The sequence below is a fragment of the Palaemon carinicauda genome, chromosome 21, assembly GCF_036898095.1.
Source record: "Palaemon carinicauda isolate YSFRI2023 chromosome 21, ASM3689809v2, whole genome shotgun sequence".
Classification (NCBI taxonomy): domain Eukaryota; kingdom Metazoa; phylum Arthropoda; class Malacostraca; order Decapoda; family Palaemonidae; genus Palaemon; species Palaemon carinicauda.
The window spans coordinates 34,577,630-34,604,921 of record NC_090745.1 but is presented as its reverse complement, the minus strand read 5'-3'; the positions used below and the strand labels follow the sequence as shown (position 1 = coordinate 34,604,921).

General features: G+C 39.7%; 1 protein-coding gene across 1 annotated transcript in view; it reads right to left on the bottom strand.

The window, feature by feature from the left end:
• LOC137615266 (uncharacterized) overlaps positions 1-27,292 on the bottom strand; it is a 169,449-nt gene that overhangs the window by 19,494 nt on the left and 122,663 nt on the right. Inside the window, exon 3 of the mRNA XM_068344990.1 lies at positions 24,373-24,471. Within this exon, the coding sequence (XP_068201091.1) occupies positions 24,373-24,471 (99 nt within the window). The remainder of the gene's footprint in view (positions 1-24,372; positions 24,472-27,292) is intronic.

Below are 27,292 nucleotides of genomic sequence, written 5' to 3'. Positions count from 1 at the left end.
AGTTGGAAGAACCTCTTGAACTAGGGTAGTTTCTGTCTCCATTTCCAGGCTAGTCCTTTTGAGACTATAATGTTAGCCCAAGGATCAACTTCCCATTGATCACTGAAGAGATAAAGTCTTTCCCATACCAGTAGCTCCTCATTGTTGTTGTGAAGGACCTGCCTCTTTATGGCCTTACCTCTATTTCCTCAGTCCCTAGATTGACTGCCCCTTCCAGACCTACCTCTGCCACTAGCATTTTTCCTTTAAGCTCTGACTTGGTAAAATTCCGTAGTGGCTCTCTCATAGACTGGTTTGAAGGCGGGAAACTGTGACACATACTGCTGGAGAACGGTTTACACAGTCTGGGGGATCATGGCAACGAAGGCTTTCATGACAGGAAAGGTTCTCCTGCCTTTAAAGGGTCTCCTAGGCTTATTGCCTTTGGGTTCAGGTTCTTCTCCTGGTGGTGAATTTCCTCTTAGAGGACATACCCCACTTTTGCATAAGGCTCTTATTCTCCTGAGCTGCCCTGTCTATTACCTCCTTGACCACTTTCTGAGGAAAGGGATCTTTCCCCCAGATGTTTGGGCTAATCAACATTTTAGGCTCATTCCTATTAGTTACTACAGAGAACGTGTTCTCTACAGGCTTTTCTGGCTAAAAAGAAAGCATGCAGATCTCTGTGGGAGGTAGCCAGATGAGTCTTTACCAGAACTGGGAAGAAATCTGATTTTGAGTAGTTCTCAATCAACATTTCCAAATAGGACCGGTGGGACAAAGAAGCAGATAGCCTCTTTGGCTTCCAATTCCGCCTTCGATAAGAATTCAGGAATTCTAAGCAACATATCATTAAATTGTTTGCCTCCAACATCCCTATCCAGTTTTCCAACCGTAAAGGTGTGTTTGACATCTTCCCAACTGTCTGAGTCATAAGGAGGGGTTAGGGAGACAGGTTTGCACTGCTTTAGCACTGACAATGGTGTACCTTTATTAACTGCCTTCTTCACAACCTCTAAACCTTTTGAGTTGAAGGGAACAACAGCATCTTTGGAAGCAACAAAGCTGGGCTGTTTTCTGCCGAAGGCAGAAAGTTGAGTATTGGTAAATTCGGCTGTCTTTTGCTACCTCACCAATAAGGTTTGAGCCTTGCTGTTGTCCAGGAGGATAGTGTCCTTAGGGATCATATCATCTCTCATGGACACTTCAGAGTTTAGCCTTACGTAGCAATAGGGATAATTATCAATAGAGGGGTAGAATTCTAAGTCGGAGACAGGCTTTGATCCCATACCTTCTTCAATGTGGAGGTACCCCTCAATCAGAGCCATATGTCTGCATAACGCTAAGGATTCTTAGCCGAGCAATCTGGCAGACTCAATGCTGGCGGAGCCTTAGACTTAGGTGCCTCCTGGAAAGCCTCTGTCTTGGCCTCAAAGGACGCTTGAGCTTGTTCATGTTAGGCATGGTTATTTTCATGAATGCCTTCATGGATGCCATAAACTCCAAGTGACCAGGGAACAAAGGTGTGCTTGGCGTAGGAATACAAGTAGGTGTGGAGGCAGGGGCGACAGATACAGGGATGGGGGATTGAGCCAAAGAAGTACTGGGCACTGTACTTACCTGATGGGCATCTAGGAACTCATCAGAGGCCTCCATAGTCAGCAGGATTCTCTCCCACTCTGACATCATGGAAGAGGTCTCTCACATGTTGTCAGTCTCCAGGCTCATCACTTGAAGAGCCTACCGAATTTCATCATCTGCCTGATCTAATTTTACTGGCAGGAGTTGTACCGTCAGTATCTGGTAACCAAAAACAGCAGACACCTCGGCCTTGGGAAAGAGGAGGTCCTTAAGTTCCACTGAAGGAAGGTAAGGGGCACCTTGTTGAGAGCTCTTCTGAAAGCCTCTAACCCAATGCCTAATGGTCTTCTGACCCCGCCCATTCTTGTCCTGGGAGACGGCAGCGTGGAATCCAGTACAGTAGAACCTCTACATACGAATTTAATTTGTTTCGGACCTACTTCGTATGTTAAAATAGTCGTATGTTGGATCAAATATTCCCATAAGAATACACTGTAATTCGTTTAATTAATTCCACAGCCCAAAAAACCTACCATAACTCCTTAATAAATACTGCAAATAATTACACATAGCAATATGACAAATGCATTATATGAGAGATGTGAAAAAGAATAATTATAAAGATATAACAAATAAAAATGGGTTTTTATTGTCACTTTACTTTAGAGACAAGCCAACAGAGGTGTAGGCATGATGATGCAGGAGACGGCCGGTGTGGCGGTAGAGGTGGTGACTGAGATACGTACCGTAACTTACTCTAACTCACAATACCTGAACTTTAACCTAACTTAAAGATATGTTTGCCAGACATATGAAGATAACGAAAAAATATGAATAAATTGGTGTATTTATGCAAAATCAATGCACAAGACAAACCTACATAGTCTGCTTTAGCAGACGACGCAGTTAGGATGATGTAACCATCTAAAAACCACTATATCTTCTCTATATATAAGAATTATTGCCAGAAACTTCTTGAGGGCATGTATGATATGTTTGGCCATAGATAGAAGTAATATCTCAATTTTTGGTATCTGAAAGTTTATATGTCCATACCCATAGCGAATGCTCCCCTTAAAATAATATCTAAATAAAAAAATTTTCTACTTGCACTAGCTATGGCTAAAGCTACACTACAGTGGAAGCTCAAAACTCAATAAGGACTCTACAATGTGGTAGAATAGGGAGAAAGGTTCATATCAGTGGAACACCATTTCCCCCAAAGTCGGTCTATTAGATAACCTAAGGTGGTAAATACACAGCATCCTGTCTAAGCAGGCAGCAGCTGAACCTGAGGTGGCAGCAGATGTGTGTAAGACGGCAGTTATTCCTAACAACCATGGCTCTATGAACTGACCTTTCATTACTCATATGATTGTCGACACAACGCGGCAGTGGCATTGTCGAGTTGGCAAGAAAGTGGATGATCCTCTATGGAAACAGACCACGGACAAGGGGAACGGCACAGGTTAATAGAAGGCAGTAGATAAATGAATCTGTCAAAGAACCAAGTTCTTAACATTAACTCATGAGGAAAGGGAGTAGCCCTTTAAAATAATGAGAACCATAAAAAATGGCCAGGGCACAATGAATTTGTAAATTCAAGGGATATCCTGACAACTAGGAGGTATCCAATCGACCATCTTTAGAGGAAAATTTTCCTCAGATATGGAAGAGTAAAAACATGCAAGTGACTAGCCTGAGTCTGCAGCTAAGGCGGCAAAGGGGGTGAGGTACCCCCTAACCTACTCACATCCAAAGCTAGAAGAACTCAAGCTGACAGGGCTGGAAGAATGGCCAAAAGATAAATAATTCGGCCAGGGATCTTTTGACCAGGCAAAGGAGTCAAAACTCCACAGCATGAGATACATAGCTCAGGGTGAGAAGCTGCAGTCAGAGACTATGCAACTGGTAAGGCAGCAAAGGTCGAGTTCACTGCCTAGATAGGGTTAGGCCATAAGAAACCCACTGTGTAGGCTAGCCTAGCCTATATAGCAGAAGAGGAATGCAAAAATGCTAGGAAATGTAGACTAGATAAAGGAATAGTAGCTCCTAGGACAGTGAAGGATTTATGGCCTAACTAGGAAGGGGAAGGGAAAAATAGATCACCAGGTGGCAGAGAGAATTAATCCAGGAAAAGATTAATAACTCGTCTCCCCAGAGCCAGTTTAGAGAGCCCACAAGCTATCCTGTCCATGTAAATAGCAACTGAGGATACATCAGAGGTAGGGAAACTGGACTGGAAGGGACTTGCAGCTAGCAGGACATGGCTAGCAAGGCAAGGGGGGAGGGAAGGGGAAGGAAGGGAGTCTTAGAAAATGGTAAAGCGGCAGGACAGGAAGGCCTAAGTGTGGTATTAGAACTAATATGTCATTCCAAGGGATCTACAGTAAGTATACAGAGAGAGCGAGTCCTCACAACCGGCTGCCAGCATGCCAAAAACTAAGAAAGGAAGCCTAGTAAATGGGTAAGCTGACACAAAAGGAAGGTCTACCTGTTAATATTAGAACAAGGTTGGTTTCATTTTAAGGGATCAATAGAGTGTAGACATTAAGGCTAAGTAGATAAGTGAAATACTGTCACCCAAAGACATCTGTAAAACACCATCCACTGCTCCCAGAGGAACCTTCAGGGTTGCACCTCCCTGCTATAATGTATCTATAGTCAAGACTGATAGAATACAAACTTGCAAAAACTAGCAAAAGGTTTAACCTATAATCATACCACAACTGTAAAAGAATATATAAAACACACTCTGACAAGACTAAAAAAAAACGGATTTTGAGAGAAGCGAAAAATCTATTTTTGGGTGAGATGGCCATGTCGTCCTGATGGAAGTTCCTATAGGGTAGCTTCCTAGGGTATATTACAACTACGGCGATATTCCCAGAGAATTTACCTTAAGGTACCAGAATTCTAACTCCTGGAGTGAGTATCCCTCCTGAAAGGGATATCGCGACATATCAGAGGAAGTATTCTTGACACGCCACATGGCAATCTGCATCCCGAACAGAGATTTCATCTCGCAAGGGGCAATTGGCAAGAAACGAATTCGGGAAAGAAAAAGGGGGAGCTGCTCCCAAGGCTCCCTATCTTCCGATTCGTATGCGTGCCTGGCGCAAATCCTGGCGCCATCTGTATTCCTTGTAGCGTGCACGAGGTGCTACAGATACTGTATGTAGGGAGGGGTCCTACGGCCCTTTCTTAGAAAGGCAAGGGCGGGTCCATCAGGACGACATGGCCATCTCACCCAAAAATAGATTTTTCACTTCGCTCAAAATCCGTTTTTTGGGCTCAAGCCATGTCGTCCTGATGGAAGTATACCAGAGCATTACTGTATCTGTGGATTCTCAGAACGTGCCGTACTCCCTGGATGTAATTTTTCCCGGTTGACTAAACCTAGAGACCTAAGATGTTACCGTTATACATCTTTTCAACTAACTATAAACCATGTTAGAGCTTCCTGCCCCCTACAGGGAAGAGTCATACTAGACTCTGGAAAAGTCTCGAAGAGTACATATACCTATGTATGAATACCAGGCAAGCTAATATAGTGGTCTCGTCCTATATTAAGTAAAGCATAGTTTGTAAAGAATCATTGAGTCAATATGAAATATCGACCAGTTCTCCGCACAATACTTGTATTGGACAAAGGTTTTATATCCGCATAGGAGGAAAACCAATGCAACATAGCTTGCATAAAGGAACAATTCTATTAGAATTATCCCAGATATGGTACATAGAATGAATGCTCAATTATACCAATAAATTGACACAGGTGAAGGAGACGCAAGGTTCTCAAGAACCAGTTTATTGACAGGCAATAAATAGACAGGTTAACCACAATTATATATATATATATATATATATATATATATAATAAAATATATAATATAATATATATATATACATAAGAACTTTAAGTAAGTATGATAGTAAACAGAACTTGTTTGTCTGAAAGAAAAAACATTAAATGCCACTTTTAAGATACCGAGGTATCAAAGTCATAAAAGTCTGTATTACAAATCAATGACATTAGCGTTAGAGACGCTCGGCACACATGTCTGCACTTATGCTAGGTTCACCTTCGGAAATGGAACAGTCTATATGGGCAACACAGTGCCCTCACTTAGTTTGTAGTACAGTATGTAACTACACACTCACCCTGGAATTAATCGTCCCAATTAAGACCACTGTTCCTCGCAGAGTTAAACAGTAGGGTTAACACCGCGACCCACTGCTACCACAGATCTCTTTAGTTCCTCTACTTGCTTCGCATAGTGGCGAAAGAACACTCTGGAAGACTTCCAGCCAGTGTATGAACGGAGATGTTCAAAATCCATACAATTAAAGAAATTTAAGGATGAGGCAACTTTCCTCGGATCGTGACCTGCGGGTGTACTGTCAGGATCCGCTCTGCGAATAAAATATGTGATTTTCGCTCTGAGTTGATTCAGAGATAAATTTGAGCCTGATGTTTCTCCCCTGAATAGTTGACCACCCTTGAAGTCTGAAGTTCTATGAAGATAGACCTTTAGGCATTCTACTGGACATAGAGATGCATCTTCTTTCAGAGGGCAGATTCTCCAGGGACCCCATCTGTAGGTGGGTAACTCATTCTTGGCGAGAAACGTAGGATCCGGAAACAGGTTCAGTTCTCCCCCATCCAGGAACTGAACACGACCTGCCTCTCTCGAGAGGGCTACAATCTCACTAACCCTGGCCCCGGACGCGAGTGCAAAATAGGAAAATAACTTTTTGTGTCAAATCCTTTAACGCACACTCTTCATTGCTCAACAGAGAAGCGAAATGAAGAACTTGTCTAAAGACCATGAAATGGGCTTTGGAGGTGCTGAAGGTCTGACCCTAGCACAGGCTTTCGGGACTTTATTAAAGATCTCGTTACCTAGGTCGACCTGGAAGGCATATAGAATGGGTCTTGTCAAAGCAGACTAACACGCTGAAATCGTGTTAGCTGCCAATCCTTGACCATGGAGGTGGAGAAGAAAGATAAGCAGAAGTCTGTCAAGATCTCCTGCAGATTCTTCGCCTTGACAAAAGGCCACCCATTTTCTCCAAGATGACTCATATTGCCTTCTAGTAGATTTGCACTTATATTCCTCAAGGAAGTCTATGGTGGCTTTCGAAATCCCGAAACGCTTTCTCACCGCTAGGGAGAGAAAATCATGAGCTGCAGGGTCCGGGTTTTCTGTAATGAAGCGCAGACAGTTGACTTCTGGACTCGCTGGGTCAGAACTGGATCTGGTAGCGGTACAAACTTCAGCTACAGTTCCCTTGCCAGGGGAACCACACGCTGTTCGGCCACTTGTGGGCCACTATTGCCGCTATCCCTTGAAGGATCTCAGTTTGTTGAGGACCCTCAACAGAAGGTTGTGAGGAGGGAACAGATAAATCTTGGACCATCTGTTCCAGTCGAGGGACATCGCGTCCACTGCTTCCGCTAAGGGGTCCTCGTACGGGGCACGTACAGGGGCAACTTCTTGTTGTCTTTCGTCGCAAAGAGGTCTATCTGCAGTTCTGGGACTTGAGTCAGAATGAAGGAGAATGATCCTGCGTCTAAGGACCATTCCGACTCTATCGGTGTGAACCTGGATAGAGCGTCCGCCGTCACATTGCGGACTCCTTGAAGGTGAACTGCCGACAGGTACCACTTCTTCTTTTCCGCCAATCGGAAGATGGCCAACATCACCTGGTTGAGAGGTGGTGACCTCGATCCTTGTCGATTCAAGTATCTCACAACTACCTCGCTGTCCATCACCAACCTTATGTGGATCGAGTGACGCGGGGAGACTTTCTTTAAGGTAAGGAGCACTGCCATAGCTTCTAGAAAGTTTTATGTGAAAGGTCTTGAATAGCTTGGACCAAGTCCCCTGGACTTTTTTCCGATGAGAGTGACCTCCCCATCCCTCCTTCGAGGCGTCTGAGTGAATCGTCACCGACGGGGGAGGTGGCTGAAGAAGAACCGACTTCTTTAGATGTCTGGCTTGGGACCAAGGCCTGAGAAGAGTACTTAGCCGCAGCGGCTGGTCTTCTCAGATCTCTTCGCGCGTTTGATGCATAACTTCTCCAAACTCCGATTGCATCCTTTAGCTGTGCTCTTAGCACTGGGTCTGTCACCGAAGCAAACTGGAGAGAGCTCAGTACCCTCTCCTGCTCGCGTCTTGATATCCTTTCGGAATCTAGAAGTCTCTTGACAGAACCCGCTATCTCCTTCCTTTTCTTCGCCGGGATGGAGAAACGGTGTGACAAAAGGTCCCAGTGGATTCCCAGCCACTGGAACTTTTGAGATGGAGAAAGTCGAGACTTTTTTCTGTTGATCTTGAAGTCTAGGTACTCTAGGAACTGGATCACTTGACTGGAAGCTTGCAAGCATTCTGTCTCGGATGCTGCCCACACCAACCAGTCGTCCAGGTAGGCTACTACCTGAATTCCCTTTAGGCGTAATTGTTTGAGAGCTACGGTCGCAAGCTTCGTAAAAATCCTTGGGGCTATGTTTAGCCCGAATGGCATGGCTCCGAAGGCGTATAGTCTTCGTTGTAGCCTGAACCCTAGGTACGGGGAGAGTCGATGGCTGATTGGAATGTGCCAATAGGCGTCTGACAAGTCTATAGAGACGGAATATGCCCTCTTGGGCAGTAAGGTCCTTATGTGTTGCAGTGTTATCATTTTGAATTTGCGATTCACTATGAACTTGTTGAGTGGCGACAAGTCCAGAATGACTCTGAGCTTTTCCGAGTCTTTCTTGGGAACACAAAACAGCCTCCCTTAGAAATTGATGGGCTTCACCCTTCGGATCACCTTTTTTCTCCAACAGTTCTTGAACGTACTCCTCCATAACGGTGGAGTGTTGGAAAAACCGAAGGCACGGGGGTGGACTGCTGTACTAGCTCCAGCCCAGTCCATTCTTGAGTAGGCTGTGGGCCCAGGGATCGAAGGTCCACCGATCCCGAAATTTCAGAAGTCTCCCTCCTACCGGTATCACCTCACTTGGACTGCTGTCCTGAGGTCTTGCCTTCCTGACCACGACCACCCTTGAATCCCCTTCCCCTTGAGGGGCGTCTAGACGAGCCTCTGGCTGCTCCTCTAGGCTTTGCTCGAAAGGAAGTAGACTGCCCTTCGAACGCTGGGGTGAATGCCGTGGACTGTGTCGACACGGCCTGGGGTATGTGCCACGATCTGGGGCACTGGGGGCAATGGCAATTGCAGTTGCTGTTGCTGTCTAACAGGCTTGGCTGGCCAAGATGGTAGCCTAGTCCTCATAGTCTTCCTCTTTGGTTGAGGACCCTCATCCGGGGAAGACTTTCTTTTGATAGCCAGGCCCCACTTCTGGAGAAGGTTTCTATTCTCCAAGGCGGCCTTATCAACAACTTCTTTGACCAAGTCGGTAGGGAAAAGGTTTTTTCCCCAAATGTTGGAGGAGATTAGTTTCCTTGGCTCGTGCCTCACCGTAGCCGAGGTGAACACGAACTCCCTACAAGCTCTCCTTGCCTTGACGAAGCCATAAAGGTCCTTCGTCACTGTGGCCAGATGAGTCTTGGCCACCACCATGAACATTTCATGGACCTTGGGGTCACTTGCCATCGTCTCGAGAGTAGTCTGAAGAGACATTGAGGCAGCCAGTCTTTCTTTTGTCTCGAACTCTCTTCGCAAAAGAAAGTCAGACAGCTTAGGGAGGTCCTCGCCGAACTGACGTCCGGCAATATCAGCCTCCAACTTTCCAACTGAGAACGTAAGATGGACATCCTTCCAGTCTTTGTGGTCCATAGGCAGGGCCAGCGACAAGGTTTACACTCCTCCAGGGAGGGGCAAGGCTTGCCGGCCTCGACTGCTTTTAGTACAGCCGCAAACCCTTTCTGTAAAAAGGGGAAGGCTCTAGTAGGCGAGGACACAAAGGAAGGGAGCTTCCTGATCAATGCGGCTACCTTTGAGTTAGAGAAGCCCCTCTCTTTCATCAAGGATGAAAGTAGAGCTTGAGCCTTAGCATGGTCCATCACTATGACCTCCTTCAGCTCTGTCTCCTCCTTTGAAGATGGTTCCTTCCTCAGCCGGACATAACAGTCCGGATATGATGCCTTGCTGGGCCAGAATTCCACCTCCTCCAGGGGAACTGAGCCCAGCTTATCCGAGATGACGATCTTTCCAGTCGTCATCGGCATGTGCTCAGCATACCTCCATGGGTTACCATCTGAGCACAGGGGAAGGTCTTTCACATTGAGCTTTTTCTGGGGCCCATGTGATTCTGCAAGGCACTGCATTCGCAGTTCCATTGCAGCCGCCTTCTCCTGATTCTCCTTCTGCATTTGTTGGATCATTCCAACAATAGAAGAGAGGGCCTGTCCCAGCTCTACTGGGAGACCGGCCGATGTTGAGGGAATAGGCTCCGGAATCTGAACCGGAGTAGCCGACACCTCGTCGACCTCTACCTCTACAACGTCTGGGGCTTTAACTTCATCCTGGGCTTCTGCCAGGAGGTCTTCCTCCAGACACTCGTCCACATCAGACATCCTGTCATCTAACTGGATGTCTTGCATCGCGACCGCGACTTCAGCATCCACCTGGATCTGAAGTTGGGGATCTCCTCTTGAGGCTGGGGAATCACTGCATCAGCTGATGCCCTAGGGAAAAGATACGCCCTCATCTTCTCACTTGGAAGATAAGGGCCAGAAGTGTTCTTTTGGAAGCCCCTTACCCAGGTACGAAGCTTCTTCCTAGCTATATCCCTTGATTACGCCGTCCTAGGGGAATCAAAGGCCTCAGTAATCAGGTTAGTGCACACAGTACATACCTGAGGGTCCCAATACCGGAGATCATCCTTGGAGACAGCGCATGCTGCGTGTCTCCTACAAAACTCATGTCCGCAGAGGTTCTTGCTGCGGACGTTGCAGAAAGCACTTCCGCACTTCGGAGGGTCCTTCTGTAAAGAGAAGAAATTTCCATGAGTATCAAGTGAACTATGTATCACTGGATATGCATAGTATAGCATAACAATTCAGAAAGGAAAGACACACACTTGTGTTTCCCTCACAACCCATTGTTGCCGCCTTCCAGATAATAAAATCAGATGGTTAATCTCTTCTAGAGTAACCAATGCAAAGTTTTCAGAGGAAACAGGTGGAGCTCACACCTAAGCAATGATTTTAAAATCCTGGATAATAGACAGGAAAGAACTCACTTTCCTATCTGTAGGGCAACAGCAAAGGACTGTGCAGGAAAACACAAAAGTGTTAGAACACACAGTGCTGTACCAAAACCCATACTATAGTTTTCCTCTTACTGTATATGTTATACTGAAGAATACTAGTACAATATAGGAGGATACATGCCGGCCGGCACACACCATAACTAGCTTTAAAGTATACTACTTAACAGCTATAAGGCGGCAAAACTCTGGTTCAAATGCATGTGCCGGTCGGCAGCAATTGCCGGCCGGCAACAGCCAATGTCGGCCGGCAATGGCTGCCGGCCGGCAACTACACAAGGTAGTACCCAGCTGCTGGCCACACTCTTGGTGACCGGCAGACAAGGGCTGACATTAGCCGGCCGGCAAAGGTACAGGACCGATGCCAGCCGGCAGCAAAAGAACCAGAGGACTACACCTGCCCGGCTGCCGGCCTCATAGGCCGGCAGCCGGGTCGGGTACAGCACTAGAAGAAAAAATATAGGATGGATGCCGGGATAAGAGTGTACACTACCTCCAAGCCCGGCAATCCGAAAGAGTGCATATAAGGAAGGGGAGAAACTAATTCAGGCTTCCTGGCCAATGCCGTCTGGCTCTACAGGCAGGCATGGATGAGGGACCAAGGGAGGTCCGGGCAGCACTCAAAATATAAGACCCTTGCCGGCCGGCAGGGGGCTGAGTCAATTCCACATCCTAACCTATACTAGGTCCAGATGTAGAACGACGTACAGTACTGTAATGGCTAGGCCATTACGGAGATAGAGGGGGAAGGGACAAAAGAGGGTCCTACCAACCTTGCTTTAGTGATGGATCACCCGCAGCTAAGAAACTTATCTTAGCCTAAGGGAGATCTAAGGGGGGAGGCCAGCAATATTTGCCAGCTCCCAGAGCACCAAAGCAAGGAAGGTGTTGCCACTCCCAGGGAAAGAAACTTATCCTCCCCCGAGAACAGCAACAAGGACTAGTCTGGTAGATCACAAAAGAAGGAATCATATCCACAGAAACCTTCGGTAGTGACCTAAGGAGGCTAAGCCACCTTTGTCTGTGTCAGGCCAGCGAGGGAGACTCTACCCCAAGCCAGACAAGCACAGACTCAGACTAAAAACTCTGTTGTTCTGTCCCTCTTTGAACCAGACATACTGGAACAGGAAGGTACAGTAACACCCCAGTATAGTTTTATCGAAAATTAATTCGGAAAAAAACACTTAGGGATAAGCCCAAGGCTTAAACAGAGGGAAAGGGATTGCAGACCTTCTCCGAAGAAAAGAAAGCAACCGGGGAGAAAGTATACTAAGGCTCCATAAGCAACTTAGCCTAGGCACCAAGAGAATCGATTACCTAAATCACCGAAACTCACTCGTATACTATCTTGGAAATATTCCACACAATCTTAAATGTATAAAACATAGCCTAAAGCTTCAATAAAATTTTTATTACACTCGGAAAAACCAAAATCTTGCATGAAGTACTAGGACCAAACGACTAGGCTACATGGCCTAGCGTAGGCCAGAATGGCGAATACTTCGCCAAAATAATACTAAGCACGAAAGGAAATCCTATGTACATGTAATGCTAAATAGCTAAAATTTATTAAAGCAAAACAACCGGGAATGTCGCTCTGACTAACTAAACTTATACCTAGCGAGCGACAGCGTCCATGACGCCTCCGGTAGGCTACGGCTCTTGTATCAAAGATTAATCCTATTAATCACTCAAAAATTTACCAAGAGCCTACATTTATACATAAAAGACATTATACTCAACTTATCAGAGGCCGACGACGACGGAGAAGCCATGAAAAGTGGAATAAATCCAAGATTTGCGAGAAACACAGGAATAAACACTGAGTTGTTAAGCTACGCAAAAAGGAATACAGATGGCGCCAGGATTGGCGCCAGGCACGCATACGAATCGGAAGATAGGGAGCCTTGGGAGCGGTTCCCCCTTTTTCTTTCCCGAATTCGTTTCTTGCCAATCGCCCCTTGCGAGATGAAATCTCTGTTCGGGATGCAGATTGCCATGTGGCGTGTCAAGAATACGTCCTCTGATATGTCGCGATATCCCTTTCAGGAGGGATACTCGCTCCAGGAGTTAGAATTCTGGTACCTTAAGGTAAATTCTCTGGGAATATCGCCGTAGTTGTAATATACCCTAGGAAGCTACCCTATAGGAACTTCCATCAGGACGACATGGCTTGAGCCCAAAAAAAGAGTTAATATGCAAATCTGAGCGATTTGGAAACATGAGCCACCGGCTTCGGCCATGCGCCAGACGCTGACAAATAACGAACGCACAGTACAAAAACACAAGGGTGGAGACGCGAAATTCTCCAACACAAAAGGAAATGGTGCTCAACTTAATCGATGAGGAGGAAGCAGAAGCGTCCATGATCTCAAAATCACTCCATTAATGCTAGAAAAACACGCCAAAACTCCCAAAGCTAATCCATCAATATGGCTAACCAGCCAACATGTTTCCAGCACACTGGGATCGGAGTTGTAATGGATCTCTTGCTCACGTATCCAATCCTTTCCCATAGCCTTCGAGACAAGATTAACTCTATTCGAAGAAGGACAGCCGTTGCTTGTTTTAAACACGTCCCTGTTACTTACATGATATCTCTCGTGATATTCGCTCCAGGGGATAGAACCCTGTGATACTTCTTAGGTAAAATTCTCTGTTATATTACTTGCAGATATTTGCCAAGTAGAAAGATGCCTTTGAGGGACTTCCATCAGGACAACATGGCTTGAGCCCAAAAATACATATTATCAGCGCCCAAGCCCCTCTCCACCCAAGCTAGGACCACTGAGGGCCAGGCAATAGCTACTGATGACTCAGCAGATAGAATTATAGGCTTCCCCAAACCCCCATCCTTAGCTTACAAGGATGGTGAGGTTGCAGCAACCAAAGAAACTAACGAGTTTGAGCGGGACCCAAACCCCAGTCTGGCATTTACCAGTCAGGGACATTACCACATCAGAAACCACAACCCTCATATATAAAGGACAGGTGGCGAGCGGGAGAAAAACAAACTTGACCAAACACTAATAGCAAGTGGAGACATTTCAGCTACATCTAATGTGACCTGAACTTGCAATAATATAAAATCTTGAAGAGGATAAAGAAACTTTATCTGTTCAACGTCAGAAGCCGTGATCCTACGTTTCAACCTTTTATATATAAAAAAAGAAAAAAAAATATGCAACGTCATCTGTCCCTCGCTGCATAGTAGTTTGCGAAGTCAATTCAAGACCTACTTCATCATAATAATTCATATAGTATTGTTATTTAGTTTTGGTATGCCGCAAATATTTTGTGGACCTTGTGTAATGCTGTAAATACCTATGTTAAATCTTAAATATAGTTATATTTTCTGTTTGCTGGCTACCATTTTCATTTGCTGTGATTGTTTTGCTATTGTTTGGTAATCTTTTTGAGTAGATTTGCATAAACTACGTCGTGTACGGTAGTTGAACGTAACATATATAAAATATCTGCCAAAAAAAACACTTCAAATGGACAATGTACGGGTTCACCCCCCCCCCCCCCACACTTGGAGAAAGGGTCGCCGTAGGAATTCGGTTTAATATGATTAAAGTTCTTCCCTTCAATAAAACTTATGATTTATCCTATAGATCAACTGGGGATTTCCAATTTCTAGAAGCTCTACACTAAAACACTTTTTAGAGGTACAACAAAGTCCCCTCTGATCAGGAATTCTGCAATATCTATTTCAAAATTCACGTCTATCAGTCCAAGTCTCATAAGCAAAGCCTAGACTTCCTTACCAGAGTCCTCTCCTTATCCTCGACCTCCACCTTCCTGCAACTCCTGCAACAATTGCAGTTTCCAGCCACAAAGGGATAAGCCCCTTTGCTTAACCCTACAGTACTCCTATTCTCTCCTAATGAAAATCCTTCTCTCCTCTCCCAGTCTCTCCTACTTACTGGGACTTGCTGCTATCAATATTTTTCCTCTAACAGAAACTTTTCTTTCGTGGACCTAAAAAGGAGTCCCCTTTTTCGGGTTACTTTCTGCCCCTTTCCATGTCTTGTCCAATCCCTCCTTCATCCCTCATCCTGCATCCTTTATCCCTCATCCTGTATCCTTTTTCCTGTTCCAGATTCTTTCGAATCCAACCTTTCCTTATTAATACACAAATTTTTGCTCCTTTAGGAGTTCTCATTCCAGATTGCTATCCTCTTACGGGCTGACCAGGACAAGAGCCCGTGTCATGCTACAGGCATGGCAATCTTAACCAACCAACCAACCAACTGACTTCAATGATAATAACCTCTGGATGTAAGTGGTGAAAACTCTACTGAAGAAGGCTATAGGCTTAATTCTATGGTTGAGAACATAGTTTTTCAGCATGTCCATGGGTATGTATGTTGGTGCTGTTGAGGTAAAGGAGCTAGAGAATTGCAGCTCAAAGCCCACTGGAGCGGTAATACAGGACCTTCAGAAGGAGCAGCAATAGACAGCAGATGAAGAAATATCTTCAGAGGTGGAGGTAAGGGAGAATGTTCCTAGCTCTTTGATTAAGAAAATCTATGCAAAATAAGAGGAAGTGCAGATGTTTGAGGGAAAATACCACCTAGATAGAACTGTTACAAAACCAGTCATTGAATCTTTAATGAAAATACACTAGGTCACTTTTGAAACATTTTCTAATGTGAGCATAAACAAACTCTTTGGACATTGTGTTTTCAAACAATTTTTAAATGGCAACATGAAAAAGGCAGAGACGTGAATGATTGCCATTCTGGAAGGGAACTTCTCTTCCTAACATTAACACCTCCTTCTCCTCAACACCTTCCCATTAGGCCATGAACTCTCTTAACTATAGGTAAAGCGAAGTTAAATTTCATCCAATTATTTGTTTATTTATGTTTGTAAGATTTTATTAAGTTAGTTGATTTTGGGGGACTGGATTTGATTACTCCAATACACATTATAGGGAAAATTAACTCGCCATTTGAAAAAAAAAAATAAATCCGTTTGAACACTTCTGGAGCACAAGTTGATCTTAGGAGGACTAAAATTTGGGGCTCGTTACAGATTTTTTTTTTTTAAATCAAAACATTGCTTCTTATTTACTTTATAACATAAAGAGCAAGAACAACATACAGTATAACCTCGAATCATACAGTAGATCCACAACAATAAAAATAGTTAGTCCTATACATATCAACATATATGAAAATTACTTCTAGATTGATATTGTTTAACAAAACTGCAACACATAAATGCAGTCTGGACTTGGAAATATGCTTTAGAACTATGTATTCGTACATAGCACCAGAATTGGACTGATCAAAATCAAGAGTTAAACCATTTCTCTTACAATTTTTGCATTAGGCTACTCCTTGAATAGGGTTGAATCCAAAAAGTCATAACAGAAAAATACCCCATTTCTCTAAAGGAAGCATTTCAGTGTACCAGTTATGTTATTGTACTTTTTACCACACTTTCTCGAGGAAGGCAACTATAAAGTATGTAAATTTTCCACTAACACAAAAACAAGTCTTGGTTAGTGGGCTTCAGCAGAACCCCACTTTCAATCCTGATACTGCAATTACCACCATTCGTAAATGTGACATCCTTGTCGAGAATAAACATCATCCTTTACGTCCAGTCTTCAAGATCTGTATTGTGAGTATTGTTTTAATGATTGTTAGAAATATTGCCCTTGCTAAGAATGCCCAGTTGTTCAAATTTGCCAAGTTGGCAGTAACTGTACCTTTGTCATCCATCTCATAAGCCGAATGATGATATTATTATTATTATTATTATTATTATTATTATTATTATTATTATTATTATTATTATTATTATTATTATTATTATTATTATTATTATTATTAGCTAAGCTACAACACTAATTGCAAAAGCAAGATGCTATAAGCCCAAGGGCTCCAACAGGAAAAAAATATCCCAGTGAGGAAAGGAAACAAGGAAATAAATAAACGATATAAGAAGTAATGAAAAATTAAAACAAAACATTTTAAAAACATTAACAACATTAAAACATATATTTGTTATATAAACTATAAAAGGACTTATGCAAGCCTGTTCAACATAAAAACATTTGCTGCGAGTTTGAACTTTTGAAGTTCTACCGATTTAAGTACCCGATTAGGAAAATCATTCCACAACTTGGTCACAGCTGGAATAAAACTTCTAGAGTACTGTATAGTATTAGCCTCATGATGGAGAAGGCCTGACAATTAGAATTGATTGCCTGCCAAGTACTGTATTTCGAACAGGATGGCACTGTCCGGGATGATCTGAATGTAAAGCATGGTCGGAATTACAAAAAATCTCATGCAACATGCATAATAAACTAATTGAACGACGGTGCCAGAGATTAATATCTAGATCAGGAATAAGAAATTTAATAGACCGTAAGTTCCTGTCCAACAAATTAAGATGAGAATCAAAAAGCTAAAGACCAGAGTATTGTCAAAGGGGGTTACATTTCTGTTCATACGACTTTCATCAAGTGTGATCATTTGTGGTAGGTTTAGTTTATAAGCAATTTCAAAAGTTTTGTGTAGAACAAATTGAAGTGAATTACACCAAAGCTCTCTCACACACGTGATAAACTTAGTGTAATAAGTTGAATTACAATTATTCTTTTATTTACTTCTAAGATGTCTTTTGCTGAATTGGGTTTCAATGATAAAGATTTTGTTTCTCAAAACAGTTCGTAACCAAAGACTGAACTTCGTGAACAACGTTCAATTTAAATCGAATAGTAATTAACAGCTTAATTAAAAGTACTCAATTCCATCCAGAAAGTTTTCTGACCTATGAAATTTTTCTTTTTTTAATATACTTTATATGTTTGCGAGTTAGATTAGGCGATCTGAAATTATCAAGGGAGCATTCATTCAGAGGTATTAGACTGTCTAATATAGCCATATATTTGCCACAGATAAAAACTACATAGGAAGCTAAGGAAAAATTTGCGTTAAAAAAAGAAAAAAAAAAAATACAGCCCAACTCCAACATGCCTACTACAATACTTCGAAACATGCGAATTATGTAAACGTTCATACTAGAACGGAATTAAATCTGTTCTGAACATATTCATAAAATTCAAATTCTACTTAGTCATTTAAAATACATACGTTTCATCAATAATATTCACCATTCTGAAACTAACATAGTTAGACCAGGAAAGAATTTAATTGCCAAAAATGGATTGTCGTAATCAATAACACAATTTCCAAGGACACTGACACGACCAACTGACCAATCACTGCTAAAGTGACTCTTTTGTAGACGTTGTCTTAACCATGGAACAAAATGATAAAAGCCCGGGATTATCAGGTATTTGTTCAGTTTTGCACATCATTCCAGAGTCAAAAGTCATGTGCTCCCAGCTTAAATATGGAAAACCTGGCCCGTTTTGTTGAGATTAGTTTGGTGCAGTTAGGTTTGGTCATATCCCTGTTTTCCCCTTATTCTAAGTTTTCCTTCACCGGAAAACTCCAGTTCCCCATGAAATACAGTCATGTCAAAAGTGATCGAAGTGTAAGCAACTGATGCAGAGAATCATGTACATAGTTTTTGCATTCCAGAAATATCAGACATATTGTCTCAGCAACCCAGAACACAAACTCAGTTATGAAAAAATGCACACATTTCCTTGAGGAAAAAGCTTTCTCGGATTTATAGCAATTTATTCAGATTACTTCTAGTTTTATAGTTAATTCTTATTATATGTGATCTAAAGACTTAACAGTTTTATATATACATATATATATATATATATATATATATATATATATATATATATATATATATATATATATATATATATATCTATCTATCTATATATATATATATATATATATATATATATATATATATATATATATATATATGAAAGTGATATAAAAATAACTTTATACCAATAGAAATAATGAAACATTTGAGCCTATACCAAATGTAACAGTAGGAGAAGTAAAGCAAGCATTAAAATGCAGGAAAAGAGGCAAAGCAGCAGGAAAAGATGGCCCAACAATTTATTTGATAATACATGTAGGAGATTTCATAGTAGTTATACTTGCTGAACTTTACACTAAATGTCTGCAAGAATGATTTACACTAGCCATTCCCAACAGGGGTTCCGTGGAGGTTCCGTGAGAATTCAGGTTTTATTTAATATTTTTTTTCATTGATATATTCCGTTTTTTCTCGTTAAATGTACTGGGAGAAATCATAAGCTCAGCAGAAATTGCTTTACATATATATACATACATACATACATACATAAATACATACATACATACATACATACATATATATATATATATATATATATATATATATATATATATATATATGTGTATATATATATATATATATATATATATATATATATATATATATATATATATATATGTATATGTATATGTGTATATATATATATATATATATATATATATATATATATATATATATATATATATATATATATGTATGTATATATATATATATATATATATATATATATATATATATATATATATATATATATATATATATATATATATATATATATATATACATATATATATATATATATATATATATATATATATATATATATATATATATATATATATATATATATATATATATATATATATGTATGTATGTATGTATATATATATATATATATATATATATATATATATATATATATATATATATATATATATATATATATATATACAGTATATACATTGGTGTTCCTTGAGATGAGATAAATTGTCTCATGGGTTCTTCAAGTGATAAAGGTTGGGAATCCCTGCTCCATACCTACAGCTTGGAAAAACTTTATCATTATACTAATTCACAACAAGGGATACACAAAAGACCTGAAAAATTACTGCCAAATAAGTTTAATACCAGTAAAATAGAAATTAGATACAAAGATAGTATTAAGCCAAATTGAAAGGCATCTAAACTTTAATGAACCAAGAGTGCAGGCAGGCTTCAGAAGTGGGCATTAAATAACTGACCATATCCATGTAATTAATCAGCTAAAGGAAAAACAGCAGAATATGATAAAGCACTTTGTATGGCATTTATAGACTATGAGAAAGCTTTTGATTCAGTCAAAACTTCAGCAGTAATGAAATTACTTCAAAGACACGGAATATATGAATCTCTTGAGAAAGGAGTTAGACAGGGAGACCCCATCTCTCCTAAATTATTCACAGCATGGCTAGAAGAAGCTTTTAAGAATTTAGATTAGGCAAGGGTATGCATTAACATTATTAGGGAATACCTTAACTTGAGATTTGCAGATGACATAGTTCTATTTAGTGAATCATGAGAAGAATTGTAACAGATGATAGAAGATTTGAATAGAGAAAGCAGAAATGTTGGAATGAAAATGAATGAGTAAAACTAAGATAATGTTCAATGAAAATGCAGAGAGACTAAAAAAGGGTAATGGACAAATCTCTAGAGATTGTTGATGAATATACATACTTAGGACAGATAATAAGTGTTTCCTCCAGGCATGAAATCAAAACTAAAAGAAGGACAAGCATGGAATGGAGAGCTTTTGGTAAACAAAATGATATTGTGAAAATAAAATACTACTTTCTCTAAAAATACAAGTTTTTAATCCGATGACCAGCCAATATTGACTTATGCATCAGAAACTTGGAGCCTTATTAAAAGCTTAGAATATAAGCTAGTTAAAATTCAAAGAACAATGGAAAGAATAATGATGGAAATAACACTAAGAGACAGAAAAAGATTGGGTTTAAGGCGACAGACAAACTGTCGCTTTGGCTTTTACTCCTGATGCCTGGCAGTTGATCTTACTAGAATTAGTATGGACCTGTAGGGGTTACTTGCCTTAGTTAGATAGGCACTGCGCATCACATGGAACTGGCTATCCTTTGATGTATCTAGCCAATGAATACTCTATGGATTTAGTCAGTTATGTAAAGAGAAGATGACAGAATGACCCTCAGTCCAGGGCATAGTGGGGTGCTTAGAAAATAAGGAATTTAAATGTTAGAACCATGAATCAGATTGGGAAGTCTACAGCAAGTAGACAGTGAATTTATGAAATATTGTTTGGATATCTTGGCCCTAAGTGAAAAATGTTGTAAGGGGATTGGTAGGGAAACTTTAGACCATGGCAATAAATATATCTAATCAGGAAGATAAGATGGAGTTGAAAGAGAAGGGGTAGGAATGACGATGACACCAAGAGCAGAAAAGACATTAACTGGGTAGAGAGCTGTAAATAGTAGAGTGTTACTAGCAAAGTTCAAATCAAAGCAGTACAATATGAGTATGATAGTTTGCTATGCCCAAAAAAATGTTTCCCCGGATGAAAAGTAAAATGAATACTATGAAAAACTGCAGAGGGTAATAGATGAGATCCCTGAGAGAGAGATATGAAAATTGTGATTGGTGACTTCAATGCTAAAGTTGGAAGAAATAATCAAGGGATAAAGAATGTGAAGGGTGTTGAGGGTCTTGGCAAAATTGCAAATGAAAATAAAGATCATTTCATAAGTTTCTGTTCAGCAAACAATCTTGTCATTGGAGGTTCTCTTTTTCAACACAAAACATCCACAAGTATACATGGACTTCACCATGTGGCATTCACAAAATTCAGATAGATCACATTGCCATTAATAAAGAGAGAAAGAGAACTCTGAGAAATGTAAAAAGCTATAGAGGTGCCAATATTGGTAGTGATCACCAGCTCCTCATTGCCGCACTGAAATTAAAATGGAAAGAACCCAACAGAAAGACAGATAGAATACCTAGGTTTGATAAAACTAAGCTTATAGAAGAAGAGCACAGAGAAACATTTGCAATTGAATTTGCAGTCTTAGAGAATTTAAGAGACAAAGAACAGACAATTAATGAAGAATGGTGTGATATTAAGAACAAACATCAGTCAGTTGGTAGTGAAGTCATGGGACACACAGTTACAAGGAGAAATCCTTGGATATCAAATGGTACTTGGGATACTATAAAATGGAGACAAAGACTGAAATTGATTGTTGAAAGTTTTTGAGGAAGTAATGAAAATTACAAGGTAGAGTACGCTAAGTATTCCAGCATTGATAGTGAGGTTAAAAGAAAAGCCAGGTATGACTAGAGAGAATATTTAGACAGTAAAGCAGATGAGACTGACTATGCTATGAATTCAGGAACTGGCTATGGTGTAAGAATTCCTCATAGAATTATTATTGAAATCTCGACGGGGGCAAAGAAGAAGAAGCATATATCCATCAAAAGGAGTACGGTAAGATTGATGAAAAGCTGACAGATGAACAAGCAGAATTTAGAAAAGGTAGAAGTAGCACTGAATAAATTTGTATTTTGAGACATGTTATACAGCAATGCGTAGAATATACATATCCCCTTTTGATGGCATTTGTGGACTATGAAAAAGCCTTTGATAGCGTGCACCGGCCAATTTTGTGAAGAGTCCTGCATTATTATAGAATTCCTCTTAAATATGTGAATTTGATTAAGTCTGTTTGAGCATAGCAAGTGCAAAGTTAATGTTAATGGAGCATTATCAAATTAATTTCTAGTGAACAGCGTAGTACTCCAAGGGAATGTGTTGTCACCTATTTTATTTATCCTCCTCATGAATTTTGCAATGTGTAGAACAGTCAGAGATGGCAAAGAAGGATTGAACTGGATTGGTGATAGGAATTTAGCAGACCTAGAGTATGCTGATGATGCTTTCCTTGTTGGCAGAACACTACATGATTTGCAATGCTTGCTTACCAAAATGCATAAAATATTACACAAGGTTGGGCTGAAAATATATAGAAGAAAGACAGAGATTATGAGAACGGAGTATGCAATGGAAGATAAAATATCATTGGAAGGAGAAAGAATTAATGAGGTAGAATCATTCAAGTATTTAAGAACTATGATCCCAATACAGGTTCTTTAGATAGAATTAGGGTTTAGTGAAAGATTGAAAAAAAAAATACCAAACAATGGCTAGGTTACGTAAAATTTGGAAATAAAATCTCCTGAATTTACATATAAAAATCAGACTATATATCAGTTTAGTTAGATCAGTGTTACTCTACGGACATGAGTCATGGTATGACAATGAAACAATCTCCAATAGATTTAGTAGATTTGAGAACAAAGCCCTCGGAAGGATATTGGGAGTTAAATGGCAGGAGAGGATTAGAAATGAAACAGTAAGAGAGATTACTCGAGTGCCACATGTGGATGAGATCATGATAAGGGGTAGATGGAGATGGTTAGGGCATGGTCTTCGCACTCTCCAAGAGAGATTAGTTCACCAGAAATTCAGCTGGGCTCAACTAGGCACTAGACCCAGGCCTACATGGCTGAAGACTATGAAGCATGAAGTAGGAGATGATGAATGGAGAAGTATTGAATATATATATATATATATATATATATATATATATATATATATATATATATATATATATATATATATATATATATATATATATATATATATATATATATATATATATATACAGTATATATATATATATGTGTGTATATATATAGCTATATATATATATATATATATATATATATATATATATATATATCGTATATATATATATATATATATCCAGTATATATATATATATATATATATCTATATATATATATATATATATATATATATATATATATATATATATATATATATATATATATATATATATATATATATGTCGTTAATATGTACTTCAACAGGTCCAGCTAACCCAAAATGTGACTGTATCTCTGTTCTTTAGCTAGATGCACTCAATGATGCGTAGGTTTAAAGGTCACTCATGAATGGCAGAGGTAAGAGATAAGGCCATTGGCCAAGCAAGCAGGACAATGCCCTAGACTCTAAGGCATTTTCATGCTTGTTAGGGCCTAGAGACTTAGTATGTATACGCCCAAGCCCCTGTTCATACAAGATAGAACAAAGGAGGGCCAGCCAATGGCTGCTGATGACTCAATTAGTAGACCTATAGGCTACCCCATACCCGCCACCCTTAGCTCACAATGATGGTCAGGTTGCAGACAATAATAGAACTATCAAGTTTGAGCGGGACTCAAACGCCAGTCTAGCAATCACCAACCACAGACGTGTTTGAAGATAATAGTTTGTAAGTTGAATGAACAGTAGGCTATTATTTCATTAAGAGATCAGGACATTTATTATCCCTTCAGTATATAAAAAACAAATTTTCACAATGAAAAGTAATGATCCTTTGTTGAAGCAAACATGACATCAAATAATATAACGATGAATATTTCGTAAATAACCAACCCCATATAATTAATATTAAGGTTTCATACACATGCATGTACAGTGTGTATATATATATATATATATATATATATATATATATATATATATATATATATATATATATATATATATATATATATATATATATATATATATATATATATATATATATATATATATATATATATATATATATATATATATATATATATATATATATATATATATATATATAATATAATAATAATAAAAATTCTATTATTAAAAATCTAAAAGCATTTTATTTTCTTACCAACACTAGCGCCCATTGAGAAGCAAGAATTTGGACAGAAAGTGACACTTCTTGGTCCGCCCACGTCTTGCTCAAAGCACAGAAATGCAAATGCTTCACCTGGAAGGAAAAATTTCACATAAGAAACGCACACAAGAAACACCATAATTATAAATAGTAATGAAAACGGGAACTGTCTATCGCTAAAAATATTAATAGCATTAATAACGATCACTCTTCCCGTGTTGAACATAATGATGAAAATAAGCAAAGTGAAAAATATCTGTGAAATAAGCTTGATAAGTGAATATTGAAAAATGTCACAACATAGAGTTTGTTTAAAGATTCGAAAATGTTAATGGCCTAACAATGAATGAATATAAAATTTGGGCCTCAAGCCAAGCACTGGGGCATCAAAAATCATTCGGTGCTATATAATACAAATTTCAACCACACTCGTACACTTACATCATTTGGTATTATTTTAACCTATAAAACAAATCACAAAACTTTCATATAATAGCATCTAAATGGGAAATAAGAAGGGATTAAAAAGATTAAATAACTTAATAAAACTAAGAAAAGGTCGTGATATAACCCGATACCCTTTACAAACATTTTCAAGCTCAGGGTATTAAAATTTTCTCCCTGTATATTTCTTGAAGATTTGTCCTAGGGTAAATGTGTCCTCCTCTGCAGATTCAAAACATGACAATCGACTACAATATATTCAATATCCATTGCCACTTGACAGGTATCACAAAGAGGGGCCTGTCTCCCTTCCCCACTCTTCATTAAATGAATGATTGTGAGTTGCATATGTATGACCAATAAGCAGTCTAGTTAAAATGATGCCATCCCTCCTACTTGTAGAATTACAAGATGACCATTTATCCACTGAAGGGTGGATTTTTTCAATTTTGTATTGGTGGTCAGATTGTGGAGAAATGTTTTTATTTAATTGTTGAGTGGGAACTGGTTGTTCCGAGAGTCTCCCTACGTCAAGGTAAAGATCAGCAGTGGAGGAAAAGAAGCGCTATCAATCAAGGCACAAACACGATGTTAATAACTTTGATGACGCAGTTCCCGAACCTTAACTCCATCCAGAGACCTGAAAACTCCACATGTGAAATAACAGTAATTTTATGGCCTACTCTAGCTTTGTCAGGTCTAAGGTCATCTACACTCTTAGGCTCTGTTTCGGCTCCGTCCCAAGGACCCCAGTGAGAAGCTGGACTGGAATTTTACGTTAAGTAATTATTGAGACAATAGTAATGGATGGGAGCAGTGATGTATTGTAAAGTAAAAGTTAAAGATATGGATTTTTACCTTCAAAGCATAGAGATTAAATACTAAGTCACTCGCTAACACACTATTGCTCTCAAGTTACTTAGACTCGCTTACTCCATCCAATATATCAGGCATACTGTCCCGAGATTATACAGTATATTCATAATAGGCAAACTCAAATAAATGACGGAGTAAAAATACGAAGGGGTAATTACCCTAATCCTGCTGCTTTATTATACAAATTTACTTGGAAAGAAAGGGACTTCTGAACATCAAGTAAAAAGGATCAAACACAAAATTTAATAGAACTAAAAAATAATAAAAAAATATGGTTGCTTAAACTCGTGGTCTTCTGCAATGATTAATGATTGAAATGGGGTAAGACACGCGGTCCTGTGACCCATGACTGTGCTAGTCTCTAGCAAAAAGTTATATGCCAAATCTGTACACACAATCCAATGCACACAGCCCGAAATATGTAACAGCCAGCTAAACCTAAATGAAGTAAAAATTAATCTAAGCTAAAATGGGGGAAAACTAGCAGCCATGTGTTTTTACCTGCACTCCTTACTTGGAAGACAGTCCTTGTCCTCAAATGGCTGTTGATTAAATTGCTGTAGACCAAATAGTTTGCACAGTTTGCACCCTTGACTGGCCCACCCCTGGAATCCTCACTTTTGGTAAATAGGGTTTTTTGGGCTCAAGCCATGTCGTCCTGATGGAAGGTTCCTATTGGTAGCTTTCTAAGGGATATTTGGCTACAGTGATATTCCTAGAAAATTAACTTTTAGGTCTCCAGAATTCTAACTCCTGGCTCGAATATCTTTAAAATTTCTCTTAAGGATATCGCATAATATCGGGGGACGTACATCTTGAAACGACACATAGCAATCTTCACCCCGAATAGCGTTTTCGTTTCGAGGGGGAAGAGTGGCGAAAAACAGAAGGGGAGCTGTTATCTAGGTTACCCTTCTTACCGTACTATTACGAGTATCCAAGATGGCGCTCATTCCTATTTTTGTAGCGAATTCGCACGGCAGTTTTCCTTGTTGATCTAACGTTTTCGATCGCTTTTGTGAGGATTAAATATGCAATCTCCAGCTTCTTCTGCCTCTGGAAAGTTGAGTATGTATTCTTTATAGTGTATAATTTTTAGATCCTGCTTCACAGTGAAATTAGAGTAATTTATTGTGTTAAGGAGCTAGGCCTGTCACCAGAGGCGCCATGGGCGCTGTCGTTAGTTATGCATGTGTTATTTAGGTAGCAGAAAGACATTCCCTGTAGTAATAGCATTAATAAATTATGAAATCTATTTAGGCACAATTGTACTATTAAAGATATATATTCTATGCATATAATTTCCTCTCCCTTATGTCGATCATATACGTTAGAGTTTTAGCGATTTAGGTAACCGAGATCTCGTCTCGCTCTAGGCTACCTAGCCTATGTGCTGTAGTATACTTTCAGGCATTATCACCGTTTACCTTCGTGTATCGTTTTATCAATTCAACGGGAGATAGTACATCTCCTAGAATTATATAACTCGATACTTGTCTCCTATGGAGATTTAAGGGTAATCCCTCCTTCCCTCTGAGTGCCGCCATACGCGACAACCCTATCTGGTCTTGCCATAGATTAGTTCACTTCGGCT